The sequence below is a fragment of the Labeo rohita genome, chromosome 2 (assembly GCF_022985175.1).
Source record: "Labeo rohita strain BAU-BD-2019 chromosome 2, IGBB_LRoh.1.0, whole genome shotgun sequence".
In the NCBI taxonomy this organism is placed as follows: domain Eukaryota; kingdom Metazoa; phylum Chordata; class Actinopteri; order Cypriniformes; family Cyprinidae; genus Labeo; species Labeo rohita.
The window spans coordinates 17,197,663-17,211,633 of record NC_066870.1 but is presented as its reverse complement, the minus strand read 5'-3'; the positions used below and the strand labels follow the sequence as shown (position 1 = coordinate 17,211,633).

Sequence of the window (13,971 nt, the reverse complement as noted above, 5' to 3'; positions counted from 1 at the left end):
ATATGTTATTTATGTACAAAATATTTTTATTTATATTTAATACAAATTCTATAAAAATTATAATAAATACATATACTTGTAAATACTACTTAAACATATGCATAAATGTTTTTGTATTTATACATACATAATAATTATACACAGTACACACACATATATTAGGCAAACTCAAACTTTTATTTTGTATGCGATTAATTGTGATTAATTGTTTACCAGCCCTAAAATAAATAAATAAATAAATAAATAACATGCTAACTATAGCTAACTCAACTTGATGATGATGATAAATAAATAAATAAATAACATGCTAAGTATAGCTAACTCAACTTGATGATGATGATGATGATGATGATTATGATAAATAAATAAATAAATAACATGCTAAGTATAGCTAACTTAACTTGATGATGATGATGATGATGATGATTATGATAAATAAATAAATAAATAACATGGTACAGCCAACTCAACTTGATGATGACAAATACATAAATAAATAAATAACATGGTAACTACAGCCAATTCAACTTGATGATGATAATAAATAAATAAATCAATATATAAATAAATAGTAACTATAACCAACTCAACTTGAGGAGACTAACAAATAAATAAATAACTAAATAAATAACATGGTAATTATAGCTAACTTAACTTGTTGATAATAAAACAAACAAACAAACAAACCAATGTGCAATATGGAGACTACCGCCAACTCAACTTGAGGAATGAATGAATGAATGAATGAATGAATGAATGAATGAATAACATGGTGACTATATCCAAATCAACTTGATGATGATTAAATAAATAAAATAAATAAATAAATAATATTGTGATTAAACAACTCAACTTAATGATGATAAAAAAAAAAAAAAACATCCAACCAACTAACCACATAGTTGCAATATGGTGACTACAGCCAACTCAACTTGAAGAAGATGATGATAATAGCAATGGAATAAATAAATAAATAAATAAATAAATAACAGGTTGACTGTAGCTAACGCAACTTGATGGTTATTAAATAAATAAACAAATAACAAACATGGTGAATATAGCAACTCAACTTACTGGTAATGATGATGATAATAATTGTATTAAAAAAATAAATAAAAAACTGTACACTGTTCTTTGGCAATATATTATTATTATTCATATGATACACCTTATGCTGTATAACAAACAAACAAACAAATAAATAATAAATAAATAATTTATAAGTACAATTACAAGTATAGCTTTACATAAACAAAGCATAGATAATTAATTTCATGTGTACACTTTGTGCATGAGCTCTACTGTAAACATTAAATTTCATAATCTAAGAAGAACATTTTCTTTTGACTTTTAAACAAATAGAATTAAATGCAGGAACTTTTTTCACTCATGTAGTTTTTCAGCTCAAGTCAGAAACAGTATCCACACTGTAACTTCAGTGTCATTGCACACCCCCTCATCTTATCATTGCCTTCAGGAACAGTTTGAAATTGATTGTAAGTGGAAACCAACTTGCTACAAAGCCTTCGAGCTGAAACCATCAGACATTTCAAGAACACCTCCAGCGTGAGGAGTCAAAGAGCTGATACTAAATCCCCTGCAGCCGTATGATATGCTGCCTGTTGACTGTCAGTATCCAAACACTTGACACCCAACATGCGTCACGAGACCCTGGTGTTACCTCAGTCCTAACCTGGGCACATTACAGCGCTGCACCATCCCGGCCTGTCCCACCCGGGTCCACACTATAGCCTAATGCAAGAAAAAGGAAGAGCGCAGGCCCCACACTGAGGCATGTTTATTTACATGCTTTCATGCAGCATTTTATGTAAAGAAAAGAAAAAGGCGGAGCCACGAGTACATATGAATCTCACGTAGTCATTCAGTCTCGTTGTTGAATAACCAGTCCGCTGGGACGCAGCCAGAAGGCTGTTCATCCTGTTCCTCTCTCCATTGTTTCTAATCAACAAGAAAAAATGACATTTAAGAGAGACACGACGTCATATGACGTCAATGAACACCCAGGGGCCCGGACATACATGAAAATACCACAGGAGATTTGGAAGACAGCTGTCGCCTTGCAAATAAAAGGGTTACTAAGCTGCACGACACCAAAACTTGAACATTTAAGGGTCAGAGAGAGACTAAATGCACAGTTACCCACAAGTGAACATGCATTTGAGTTTTAAAAAGACCCTTCTTCGTGCTTCACGTTGAGATTGAAGTCTCACAGAAGCACAACGGGAGACGTTACCGATCTGATGAAACTGCTAATTACAGGGTCATCCAGCAGGTCACAAACTCGTGCGTAGACACTGCGGGCAGAGGATGTGTCCTCAATTGTTTAATCACCGTTTCTGTGCATGCTGCCTTTTCCTAATTGTGCACATAAAATAGGGAGCACATCCATACCGGTAAGAGCTGTAGAGATTGTATAAAGATTTCTAAGGGCACAATAGGGTGCACAGAGAAAGAGAGAGAGCAAAAGGAAGGGGGGCAGTGCTGTGATCTCAGCTTTCCACTGAACATTTATGGTCAAGATTAAAAATAAGCTTGGTTTGTTTCTGATTTAGACTGACATTTTAAAGCATGAGTGGGGGTTTGCCAGAATTAAGTCATAGACGTTTGAAGGCGCATTACACTGATATTTCCACATGCATTTCTTGCTAAACAGCAACCTGGTGATGACTTTAATATACTTTGATATTACATCAACCACTATTTTTTGCAGACGCATTTACAGGAACGAATGGCCATTTCACTTTGAACTTTGACACACAGTGTAGTTTTGAAAACTAGTCTTATTACAGTTAATGTAAACACAGTTTATGCGGGCACATTCAGCCCTGATAATTGCTGTTTGCACTGTTAAATATGTAATAAGTGTATTTTTGTGATTAAAACCTTAATATTTACTTTAATCTGTGTATCCTAATTTAGTCAGGTGGATTTAGCTTAAAATATTAATACACTACCATTAAAAAGTTTGTGGTTAGTAAATTTTAAACTTAGAAAGAAAACTATTATGCTCACCAAGGCTGCATTTATTTGCTCAAAAGTACGGTAAAATTGGTATTATTTTGAAATATTATTACAATTTAAAATAACCATTTTCTATTTAAATTTTTTGTAAAATATCATTTATTTCTGTGCTGCAAAGCTGAATTTTCAGCATCATCACTCCAGTCTTCAGTGTCACATGATCTTTCAGAAATCATTCATATCATCAGTACTGAAAACAACTGTCAAACAACAATTGTCTACTTATGTTATTTTATTTTTTTTACTGACCCAAAACTTTTGAATAGTAGTGTATTTGTGACCTATATTACATATTAAAACTAATTAATTATATTCTACCACATAAAAAAAAAAAAACATCTGTAAATCAACAATACAACTGAGGTCAAAAGTTTACACCCCCTATTTCAGAATCATTAAAAATGTTAAATTATTTTACCACAATATAAATTTATTTTTTATTTAGTACTGACCTGAATAAGATATTTCACAGAAAAGATGTTTACATACATCCCCTTGATTATTAATACTGTGTTGTTATCTGAATGATCCACAGCTGTGTGTTTTTTTTTTTTGGTTTTTTTTTGTTTAGTGATAGTTGTTCTTGAAGCCCTTTTTTGTCCAGAAGGTTCAAACACTCACTGATGCTCCAGAAGGAAAAGCCATGCATTTAGAGCCAGGGGTGAAAACATTTGAACAGAATTTATTTATTTTGCCTAAATATCATATTTTTTTTATTTAATACTGCCCTTCAGAGGCTACACAAGATAGTTACATATTTCCCAGAAGACAAAATAAGTCAAATTTACCTTGATCTTCAAATTCAAAAAGTTTTCACCCCATGTCTTAATGCATTGTGCTTCCTCTTGGAGCATCAGTGAGAGTTTGAACCTTCTGTAATAGCTGCATATGAGTCTCTCAGTTGTCCTCAGTGTGAAAAGATGGATCTCAAAATCATACAGTCATTGTTGGAAAGGGTTCAAATACACAAAAATGCTGAAAAACCAAAGAATTTGTGGGACCTGAGGGATTTTTTCTGAAGAATAGTGGGCATATAACTATTCAGGACAAACAAGGGACTTATGAACAACTGTCACTAAACAAACAAACAAACAAAAAACAAAACAAAACACACAGCTGTGGATCATTCAGTTAACAACACAGTATTATGAATCAAGCTTGTAATGAATCAAGGATGTAAACTTTTGAACAGGGTCATTTTTGTAAATTAAACTATTATTTTCTCTTATGGACTGTATGTGAACATCTTTCATGTGAAATATCTTATTTAAGTCAGTACTAAATAAACTATAACATGCATTTTGTATAATCCCTCTTATTTTGGTAAAATAACTAACATTTTTAAAGATTCTGAAAGGGGGATGTAGTTGACCTGAACTGTATTAAATAAAACGGCAACCCTTTAAAATAAGGTGTCATTTGTTAACATTTGTAAAAGTATTAACTAACATAAATGTATTAATTAACATAACTAATATTATCTAATGAACCTTATTGTAGTGTTACCAATAAAACTGTCTTAACTAGTTTTACAAATAAGACTTTATTAAAAGCAAAAATAAAGCTTTTTAATTTAATTTAATTTTAAGCAGTAAAACAATTAAAAAAATTATAAAAATGATAAAAAATGGGATTTTATATAAGATCTTAAAATATCCCTAAAAAAACATAAAGGAAAATATACATGTTGGCTCGTGCATCGTGCCAGACCATCACTACAAACAGAGTTAAGGAAGTGCATCAGATTTTCCATGCAGGGTCTGTGACTGAGCACTTCTGTGATCACAGCAGAGGGTCTCTCAGAGGACACGGACAGGGCTCAGTCTGTTATCCTACCATCATTTTGTGGCCATAAGAAAACAACAGACCAGCAAAACATACATTAAGACAGTAATCTAAAGTGATGGGAAAGCTAACCAAAATTACTCATGCTATGGAGAAAAGAGATCTAATATAGCTTTGGAGACGCACTAAAATCACTGGATTACAGCAGAATTTAGAGACAGGTGATACTGTGAACTGCATACATACAAACACTAACTAAAAGCTACATGACCCCATGCGTTTTAAACAACACTAGGATCGTTTTATAGTAGGTCCGCTTAAAGTCAAAATAGCTGTAGCTCTTGGGGGTAAAAAACTAATCCCATGTGACACATTTCACTTTGAAAAAAACAAAAAGAATGAGCTGCAGATGTTCAGACGATTGCAATCTAACACCACCAAGACATCGGCCAAGAGGGAGACAAATGGATATTCTCAAGGAATTCTTTAGAGCAAACCTCTTTAATAAAGATTAAGAAAACACCAACACCGGTCAACATATTCATTACAGAACAATATTCTGTCAGGTCACACAGTTTAGCAACACAAGGCCAAGTGCTTAGATAATAGCCGTAAGGTGCTCCAAACAGCCCGCTTTGAGTTTAGTCATGTTGCCTTAACCTCGCTGCTAACATTTAACAGCAGAAGACGTGGCACTCCTAGCCTCAAGTGACGACAATCCACTAAGTCACATAAATCATTTTTCTGGACATGAGGCTCTAGAAAATATGTTGAACAGTTGACAAATGCTTTACAGATCCTGACAATCTACACGAGAAGAAATTACACAAAGAGACAGATGTCTGTACACGCAATGTCATACTGTGTGATAAATTCACACTTTAGGGGCTTTTTGCTGTTGGCCTTCTCATGTTTTAGCTGAGCCTTTAATGATTGTAATGGATGATTTCTAATGTGTTTCAGAAAAAGCTGATGTTCAGTGTGTTTCATAAGGTTTGAAATGTTTAGTCCTGTGTTCATTTAAAGCAGAGATAGGGCCCTATGATTTCCGCGATGCAGAAATAACGAACAGAATAGCGGAATTCAGTCATAAAATCAGAATTTACTGTATACCGCGAAATGTCATGGATTTTGGCAAATTTTGGATGAATGAATTAAAAGAAGGTCAATACACTTAAATCAAAACGCCATATGGAACACTGAATATTAAGCAGCAAAAAGATGATTTAAATATGAATCCTGTTCTGTGTGTTTTGGTGTGAATGAATCGTGCAGACGCGTTTCGTTAACCACACGCATACTGAATTGCGCCTGACGTTTGCAATGTTTTTAGCATCTGTTGCCTCAATATATGAAAACATGAACACACAATCTCTAGAACTGCTCTGAGAGTCTCTTTTGAGAAAAACTGTTGTCATATCATATAAAAACTGAAACGTAAAGGTCTTTTATTTCTTCTTCCGTCAAAATAAAAGTTTTGTTTTACTTGAAGAAACTGTGACAGAAATATATTAATGTAATGATAGTCTAATAATATATATATTTTTTAAATAAATTAAATACGGCTGTTAAACCAATAATCGCAATTAATTGCATACAAAATAAAAGTTTGAGTTTGCCAATGTGTGTGCACCGTGTGTAATTATTATGTATATATAAATACACACAAATTAATGTATATATTTAAGAGAAATGTGTTATTAATCTAATTAATTTTTATATAAATTATATAAAAATTACAATAAATACATGTATTTGTAAATATTTCTTAAATATATAAGTGAATGTGTTTGTATTTATACATGCATAATAATTACACACAGTACACACACATATATTAGGCAAACTCAAACTTTTATTTTGTATGCGATTAATCACGATTAATCATTTGACAGCCCTAAAATTAAATTATTTAGAGATGTTTTTGATTATTTTATTTTTTTTTAAATTCATTTGGTAAATGAAAAAATTGGTAAAAATTAAAACTGAATTTAAGAAGGAAAAAAAAACATTTTATAGGGCCTTAAAACTGTTTGCTAACGTTTTAATTAATTGCTGTTAAATTGTGTAAGTTTCATGATTTCAATTAATTAGACATGCCTTTTGATTATTAAAACTGAATTTAGCCATTAAAAGAGTCTAGAAAAATTTTAACAAAAAAAATTGAATCCAGGTAAATTAAAATGGAAAATGAAAAAAGGAAAAAAACAAGACGCATTTTATAGGGCCCTACCGAGCTTGCCAAATCTCCTAAGTTTAAAAGCCATTTTCTGCCTCAAAGTAAAAAAATAAAAAGATATTATTATATCACAATTATTACAAATATTCATTCAGTTGTGAAATTTAAAGTCACATTGTGAGATTTAAATTCACATTGCAAGATCAGTCACAATCAAGAGATACAAAGTCAAAATTACAGTTATGATTTCTGAAAACTGAAGTCACATGGTGAGATAAAGTATAATTTGTAACACTTTACAATAAGGTTCATTGGTTAATATTAGTTAACTACGTTAGTTAACATGAACTAAGAATGAACAATACTTCTACATCATTTAATAATACTATTTAATATTAATTTCAGCTTTTACTAATGCATTATTAAAATCACAAGTTGTGTTTGTTAACATTAGTTAATGCACTGTGAACATGAACTAACAATGAACAACTGTATTTTTATTAACTAACTAACTAATGTTAACAAATAAAAAAAGTCACACTTATAAAAAACTTCACTTAGTTGTGAAACTCTGAGATTTGAAGTATTTAAAAAGTATAAAGAATTGGTTTATATAAAATTGCAAATGCAAGATTTTAAGTCACATTGCACGATATAAACTCACAGGTGTGATAAAGCCAAAGTATTTTGCAATTTAATAGCTGAAGACTGACCAAGGTTGTGTTCTTAAAACCCGGATCAATATGTCAACACTAGCCTTTACATGCTACAGTATACATCACTGCAGTAACATGCTCCCTCAAGTTTCCATTAAAATAATCAGTTGTAATAAAAGTTTTATTTTTCATCCAAGTCTCTAATTCCCAGTTGTCCTGTACTTTATCAGATAAAGCAAGATACGGCCTAAGAAAATAAATGGTGGAAAGAAATGGAAACACATGTTTTTTTATCTGTAATCCCGCTGTCAACACTGACATTGATGGCTATTCGAGTGGGAAACACATGTGTGTGTGTCCAAAAGGAGTGTACTGTCTCTGGCTTGGTCTACGCAGCCTTGCTGATACTGTAGGAGGACAAGAGGCTTCATGTTTCTCTTTAAATCAAAAACCCCTCTGACTAAAGCAGATTTCCTCTGTATTTCATAAATCCCATACTTCCTTATAAAATTACTACTCTTCTAAGACATCATTGCGTTTCATAAGAAATTCAAATGAAAGATTTTCTGTAGATGGGTATGAAAAAAGATGATATGTCAGCCTTTGTCTATATTCAATATAAAAGAAAAAATGTACTTTGTCTCTTTGGGCTCTGTCTGAAAATATTTGTATTATTACTTTTTCTTTTTTTTTTTTTTTTTTTTTTGGCGAATAACAATAACTGATGTGGAACTGAGCAACTGCTTTGAAGTTAAAGTGTGCTATTTTTTTAGTGTCAAAACCTTTTCCTGGGTCAATATGAAAAAGCAATTATAAAGTAAACCATTTCCATGAAGTGTCAACACTCTGTGCTACCAAAACACTGCTCTGTTTGTTTGGGCATCTCTTCATGGTAACACTGGCTCAACCAATGGTATGAATTCAATCAGGTTTTGTTTGTCTGACCAGTGGAAAACAGGGCAGCGTGCAGGAAACCTGTGTGAAAACAGTCATTATTTTTCCAAATCTCTTTAATAGCAGGAAATATCCTTCATGGACTATTTTAACAACATCCTTACTACCTTTCTGCGCCTTGAACGTGGTTGTGCTGCTGTCTATGCAGGGTCAGAAAGCTCTTGGATTTCATCAAAAATATCTTAATTTGTGTTCCGAAGATGAACGAAGGTCTTACGGGTTTGGAACGACATGAGGGTGAGTAATTAATTACCGAATTTTCATTTCATTTTTGGGTGAAATATCAATTTAAATACTGGATGTTCTCAGTGAAACAGTAAGCAGTGCTGTTTGGCATTTGGTGGAACAGTTACAGATGAACTGATTTCCAGACAATGAATGCAAAAGCAGAAAATACTCACGATCACTGATTGCACACACAGAGTAATGCAAAACCCTGGCGGAATAACTGCTCATTTATCATCGTGCTTTACTGCCATCAGACAGCAGAGAACTACTAGATCTTGTCAGAGGCTGCCTAAAGAGAGTTTCCATGGGTCAGAGTATATCAACAGGTTATTCCATGGACATAGTGGAAGATTTATGCAGCCAAACCACATAACAATTTGTCTCTGTATACCAGGTGTAAAGAAAAGAAAAAAAAAAACATCCTGGTACCAATACAACAGCCTTAGATTGAAGTGTTTTTGAATATATATAGTGAGGTCTGAAAGTCCACATTAAAAAATCTAGGAATCAAAACTGACAAAGGTTTTTTTTCTCATAAATAAAATTAAATATTTAAATAGGTATTATTATAATAAAATGAGACTTTTATCCTATTCAAAGTGTATCTATTTTAATCAAATACATCACTTGTGTCATTAATCATGTAACTTTGTACAGACAGTCAGCTGCACTCTTAAAAATATTGTTTGTTTTTTTTATTGGTATCGATGGTTCCATGAAGAACCTTGAACATTCATGGAATCTTTAAAACGCAGAAAAGGTTCTTTAGATTTTTAAAATGTTCTTCGAAATGGTTCTTTTAAGAACTGTTCACTGAAAGGAGAACCAAAAATGGTTCTATGGCATTACTGCAAAAACACCCTTATTTTTAAGAGTTTGTTCTGCTTTCACTAAAGCTCAAGATGCTCTTTGGATCTATGAAAATCAGGCTGGAAAAGATGGTCGTCACTGACACAAACTTATGGAGTTCATGCAGCTCAAGAGCAAAAAAAAAAAAAAAAAAAAAAAGACATTTTAAAGTAAATGTTAATTTTTAAATCAATCGTTTAGTCAAACTGTTCATGTTGATGAACTAGCTTGCAAGGAAAAAGGTTACACTCATAAGATTTTCACAAACTGTCTCAGACCCTACTATATTTGTCAATAATGCTGCCTAGTAGAATCACACATATAAATAATCAAAGCTTATTACCGCCTGCGTTTCTGCACAATGTCGATGGGTCTGTTGACGGCACATGGAGACCCATACAAATTCCAGTTCCGTGGCTTAAATGCCCGATCAGCAGAGAAAGAGAATCCACAGTTTGCCGGCACGCTCATCTTGCCGGCGCACTCATCCGGTGATGTCTCTCATGTAAATCCTTCACGCAAATAGACTTTCTTTTCACTCTTTTAGGTAAACATTGTTCGTGGATCAAAATGACTCCTCATTGCTTCTGATTAATTATTACATGATTAAACTCAAGGAAAAAAACAAGAAAAAGCAAAGCATGATATCCACTGTTGTCTTCTAACAGTCCATCAGCTCTCACCTCCTCTGTGAGACTTCTGCGAGTAAACGGAGATGTGCGTTTGAGTGACGGGCCTCGTCCAAACCCATGCTTCACTCTGCAAGCATGTGTGTAACTTTAGGAGATGCTCCAGGATTATTTACACATGGATCTTCTCGGTTAACTCCAGTCTAACTACTCATGTAGACATCCTGTGAGTGAAGGTACCTCAGGCTTCTGTCTTACTCTGCTTCTGTGTGGTAGCTGGACTCATGTAGAAGAGTCTGTGCCATATTTTAGCTAGACTCTTTGGCCCATTGCTGCCAGACGGCTGGAGCTCGCCTTACTGTGAGATCACGCTCAAGAAAGAGGGTGGGACCAAAGAAAGCAAAGTTCCTGCCTCCTGGAGAAGTTAACCCTTTACTGCTCTGTCTGCAGCTGACTAAAGAAAAGTGCTGAGTGAAATAAAAATGTACAGTCAAAAATAGATCTAAATTCAAATAATATTAAGGTTTTTGAGGAAAACATTCCAGGACTTTTCTCCACGTAGTGGACTTCAGTGGTGATCAATGAGTTGAAGGTCCAAAGTACTGTTTCAAGGCAGCTTCAAAGGGCTCTACATGATCCCAGCTGAGGAAAAGGGACTTATCTAGTAAAACAATTGGTCTTTTTTTTTTTGTTTAAATTAATACTTTTTAACCACAAATGCTCATTTTTCACTAGTTCTGCGATGTGGGTCTGGGACTTGATTTAAGGGTGTCTGACATTCTTTGCATGTTCGCTTTGTAAACACTGGGCCCGTACTTACATCTACATCATGCATGGCCTTTCCAACGAGACTACGTAAAGCATGAAGTTATGGATGCAGAGCTAGTGCAAAACAAGCATTTGTGGTTAAAAAGTATAAACTTTTTTTTTTTTTTTTTTTTAGAAAATGACCAATCGTTTCACTAGATAAGACCCTTATTCCTCAGCTGGGATCGTGTAGAGTCCTTTGAAGCTGCATTGAAACTGATATTTGGACCTACAATCTGTTGATCCCCATTGAAGTCCACTATATGGAGAAAAATCCTGGAATGTTTTCCTCAAAAACCTTAATTTCTTTTGGACTGAGGAAAGAAAGACATGAACATCTTGGATGACAGGGATGAGTAAATTATCAGGAAATTTCAATTCTGGAATGAACTAATCCTTTAACTGCAAAAAAGTTTACATCTAAACACTTAAAAACTACAAATAAAATGGTTAAAAATAAAAAGATTGCAAAGGTTCCACTTAAAACAAAGATTCCAAAAGGGTTTTTTCACAGTGATGCCATAGAAGAACTATTTTTGGTTTCTCAAAGAACCTTTCAGTGAATAGTTCGTCAAAGAACCTTTTTTTTTCTTGGTGTGATTAACAATTAAGAGCAGTTCATGGTTTTTTAAGGTTCCTAATATTGTGTTGGAGTCCCATCTAAGTTCAGAAAACATTGTAATACATTGAACATACATTTAATATTAGAATCATTTTTCAATGATTTCGAAACTATCCCTTTCATACGCCTGCTCTGATTGGTCAGCTGGCCAAGTCTGTTGTAATTGGTCTTTCTGTATACGATGCATGTCAGAAACGAAACACCCATAATTAACCATAATTAATTTTTCACTCCTGAGGGTTACTTGCTATACAAAAATGCTATAAGGTTAAAAAAAATCATCTTTCGGCAATGAAAACAAAACAAACTTGTTTCACAGCGCAGAACACAATGTCTTCTGGACATGATGTAAACACTAACTAGCGGAAGTGTTTATGAGCAGGTCAGAGTGTTCGTATTTATAAAATATATTTTTTGAAAACCCATATGACTTGGTCTTTTCCACTATAAATTACCTTTTGTGGAAAGTAAAGCTTCCATGGATGTTAAAGGCTCTGCATGGAAAAATAACAAACTTTTATTTTTAGAAGTGTATTTGCTCAGTATTAAGATAATAAAAAAAAAAACACAAAACTCTAAGTATCATCACACAGCTGTTCATCTGAATATGAGAATGACTTCAATAAACTCTCTTACGTGCAGACACAAATGTGAAACAAAAACCTTGAGACAAGGAAGAGAGTCAGGTTTATTCCTTCCCCTCAAGAGAGGATCTACAGTGAACCCGAGATAACAATAGAAAACCTGCTGTTGCTGCCAAAAACTGTAAGAGACACGCATATAACTTCCTAAGCTGATCTTTAAGTCCTTAATCTTCATATTCACTCTTGATGGATTACAAACTTAGTTTGAGATCTGAAGGAACTTCAAGGGGAATCAACTTACTGGAGACCAGCATACGAGTACTCAATTGTTGCTACGATTGCTACCTCAAACAGAGTGGTTGAGCTGGTTTCTCTGAGGTAGAACTTTCTCTGCAATGAACACGGCATAAACAAGTGGCAGAGAAATCACATCAATGGCCTCTCGTGGTCCTTTTTCCAGAATTGCTAAAAGTCCCAGAATGAAAAAAGGTGTTTATTTTGTATTATAAATGTATTAGTTACAGTTTCAGAGTCAAAAGGTGTTTCTTTCTCATTTGAATTATCTAAACATAATTTGTGAGCAAATTAAATTATCTGATTAAACAAAGAATCCCTTCAAATCTCTTGCTTCAGCTAAAACTGCCAGGATGTAGCTGTTTCTCTGTGCTAATGATTTGGACAGCATGAGGGCTGATAAAGATCTTTGGCTAAAGCAAATGACCTTGTTTGGACTGTCTACATGTTTCAGTCATAACAGTTTGTTAGGATGTCATAATCAAGATCCAAAAAATAATGATGGGCAATTCTTGGAAACACTTTAATATTCATGCAAACACTGAAAGATCATAGATCATCCACAGAACTGGTAATCAGGACTATTTTGTTAGAAAGGGCAGCCAGTGGCCAGGTTTGTATTGATTTAAGATAAAGTTTTAGCAAAGATGTTTTTCATGACTGTTTGGAATCTGCTTTTAATTTTATTTTAAAACCTCAAAACTATCCAGTTTAATAAACCTGACAAAGGGATGCATGACACTGAGAAATTAGTTCTTTAAATGCTAATAATTCAAACAAAACTGAATGATCAGGTGCTGTATGTTGATAATGTCAATATGACAGCCTCTAGTTATGATTTTCCAAGAATTAATAAAACATTTTTCCACAGCGCAATGAATAACCAATTACTGTGACAGATTGAAACCCAGCGTAAAGATGAAATTTTCTTAACAGATTACCGTATGAGGAATGAAAGTCCTGAGGTCAAGATGATGTCTATTATTATTCTTGGCTCTACAGCACAGAGAAAAATTCTCTGTTGCTCACCTCAGTGCTCATTTTTTATTATTATTCTGGGTTATAATGTGAGCGTTCAGACTTGAAGTTAGTGTCCTGGAAATCTATCAGCTCCAGATAGCAAACAGACTTCAGTGTTTATACCTGGCAAATGTCTCTGCTGGTACTGGTACAGACTCTCAAGAGTCATTATCTATGCACAGAAAAAAAAGCATTCATCTTGCCCTGCTTTTGCACTCACTCTAAACCAAAACAAAACAATAATTTAATTGTCTGCACACCTGAACTGACTGAAAACTCTTCTCTGCCAGTTTAGCAGCACTATCCATGAGCAAACTGACTT

At 33.7% G+C, this 13,971-nt stretch overlaps 1 protein-coding gene across 5 annotated transcripts in view; it reads right to left on the bottom strand.

The window, feature by feature from the left end:
* The window catches only part of pde4ca (phosphodiesterase 4C, cAMP-specific a), a 51,522-nt gene that overhangs the window by 23,285 nt on the left and 14,266 nt on the right, over positions 1-13,971 (bottom strand). For 2 of the 5 annotated variants that reach the window (XM_051127823.1, XM_051127831.1), the window contains exon 1: positions 10,037-10,669. The exons of the other annotated variants lie outside the window; for them this stretch is intronic. In XM_051127823.1, the coding sequence (XP_050983780.1) occupies positions 10,037-10,164 (128 nt within the window). In that variant the 5' untranslated portion in view covers positions 10,165-10,669. Of the gene's footprint in view, positions 1-10,036; positions 10,670-13,971 lie in introns of those variants that run through there. 5 annotated transcript variants of the gene reach the window in all.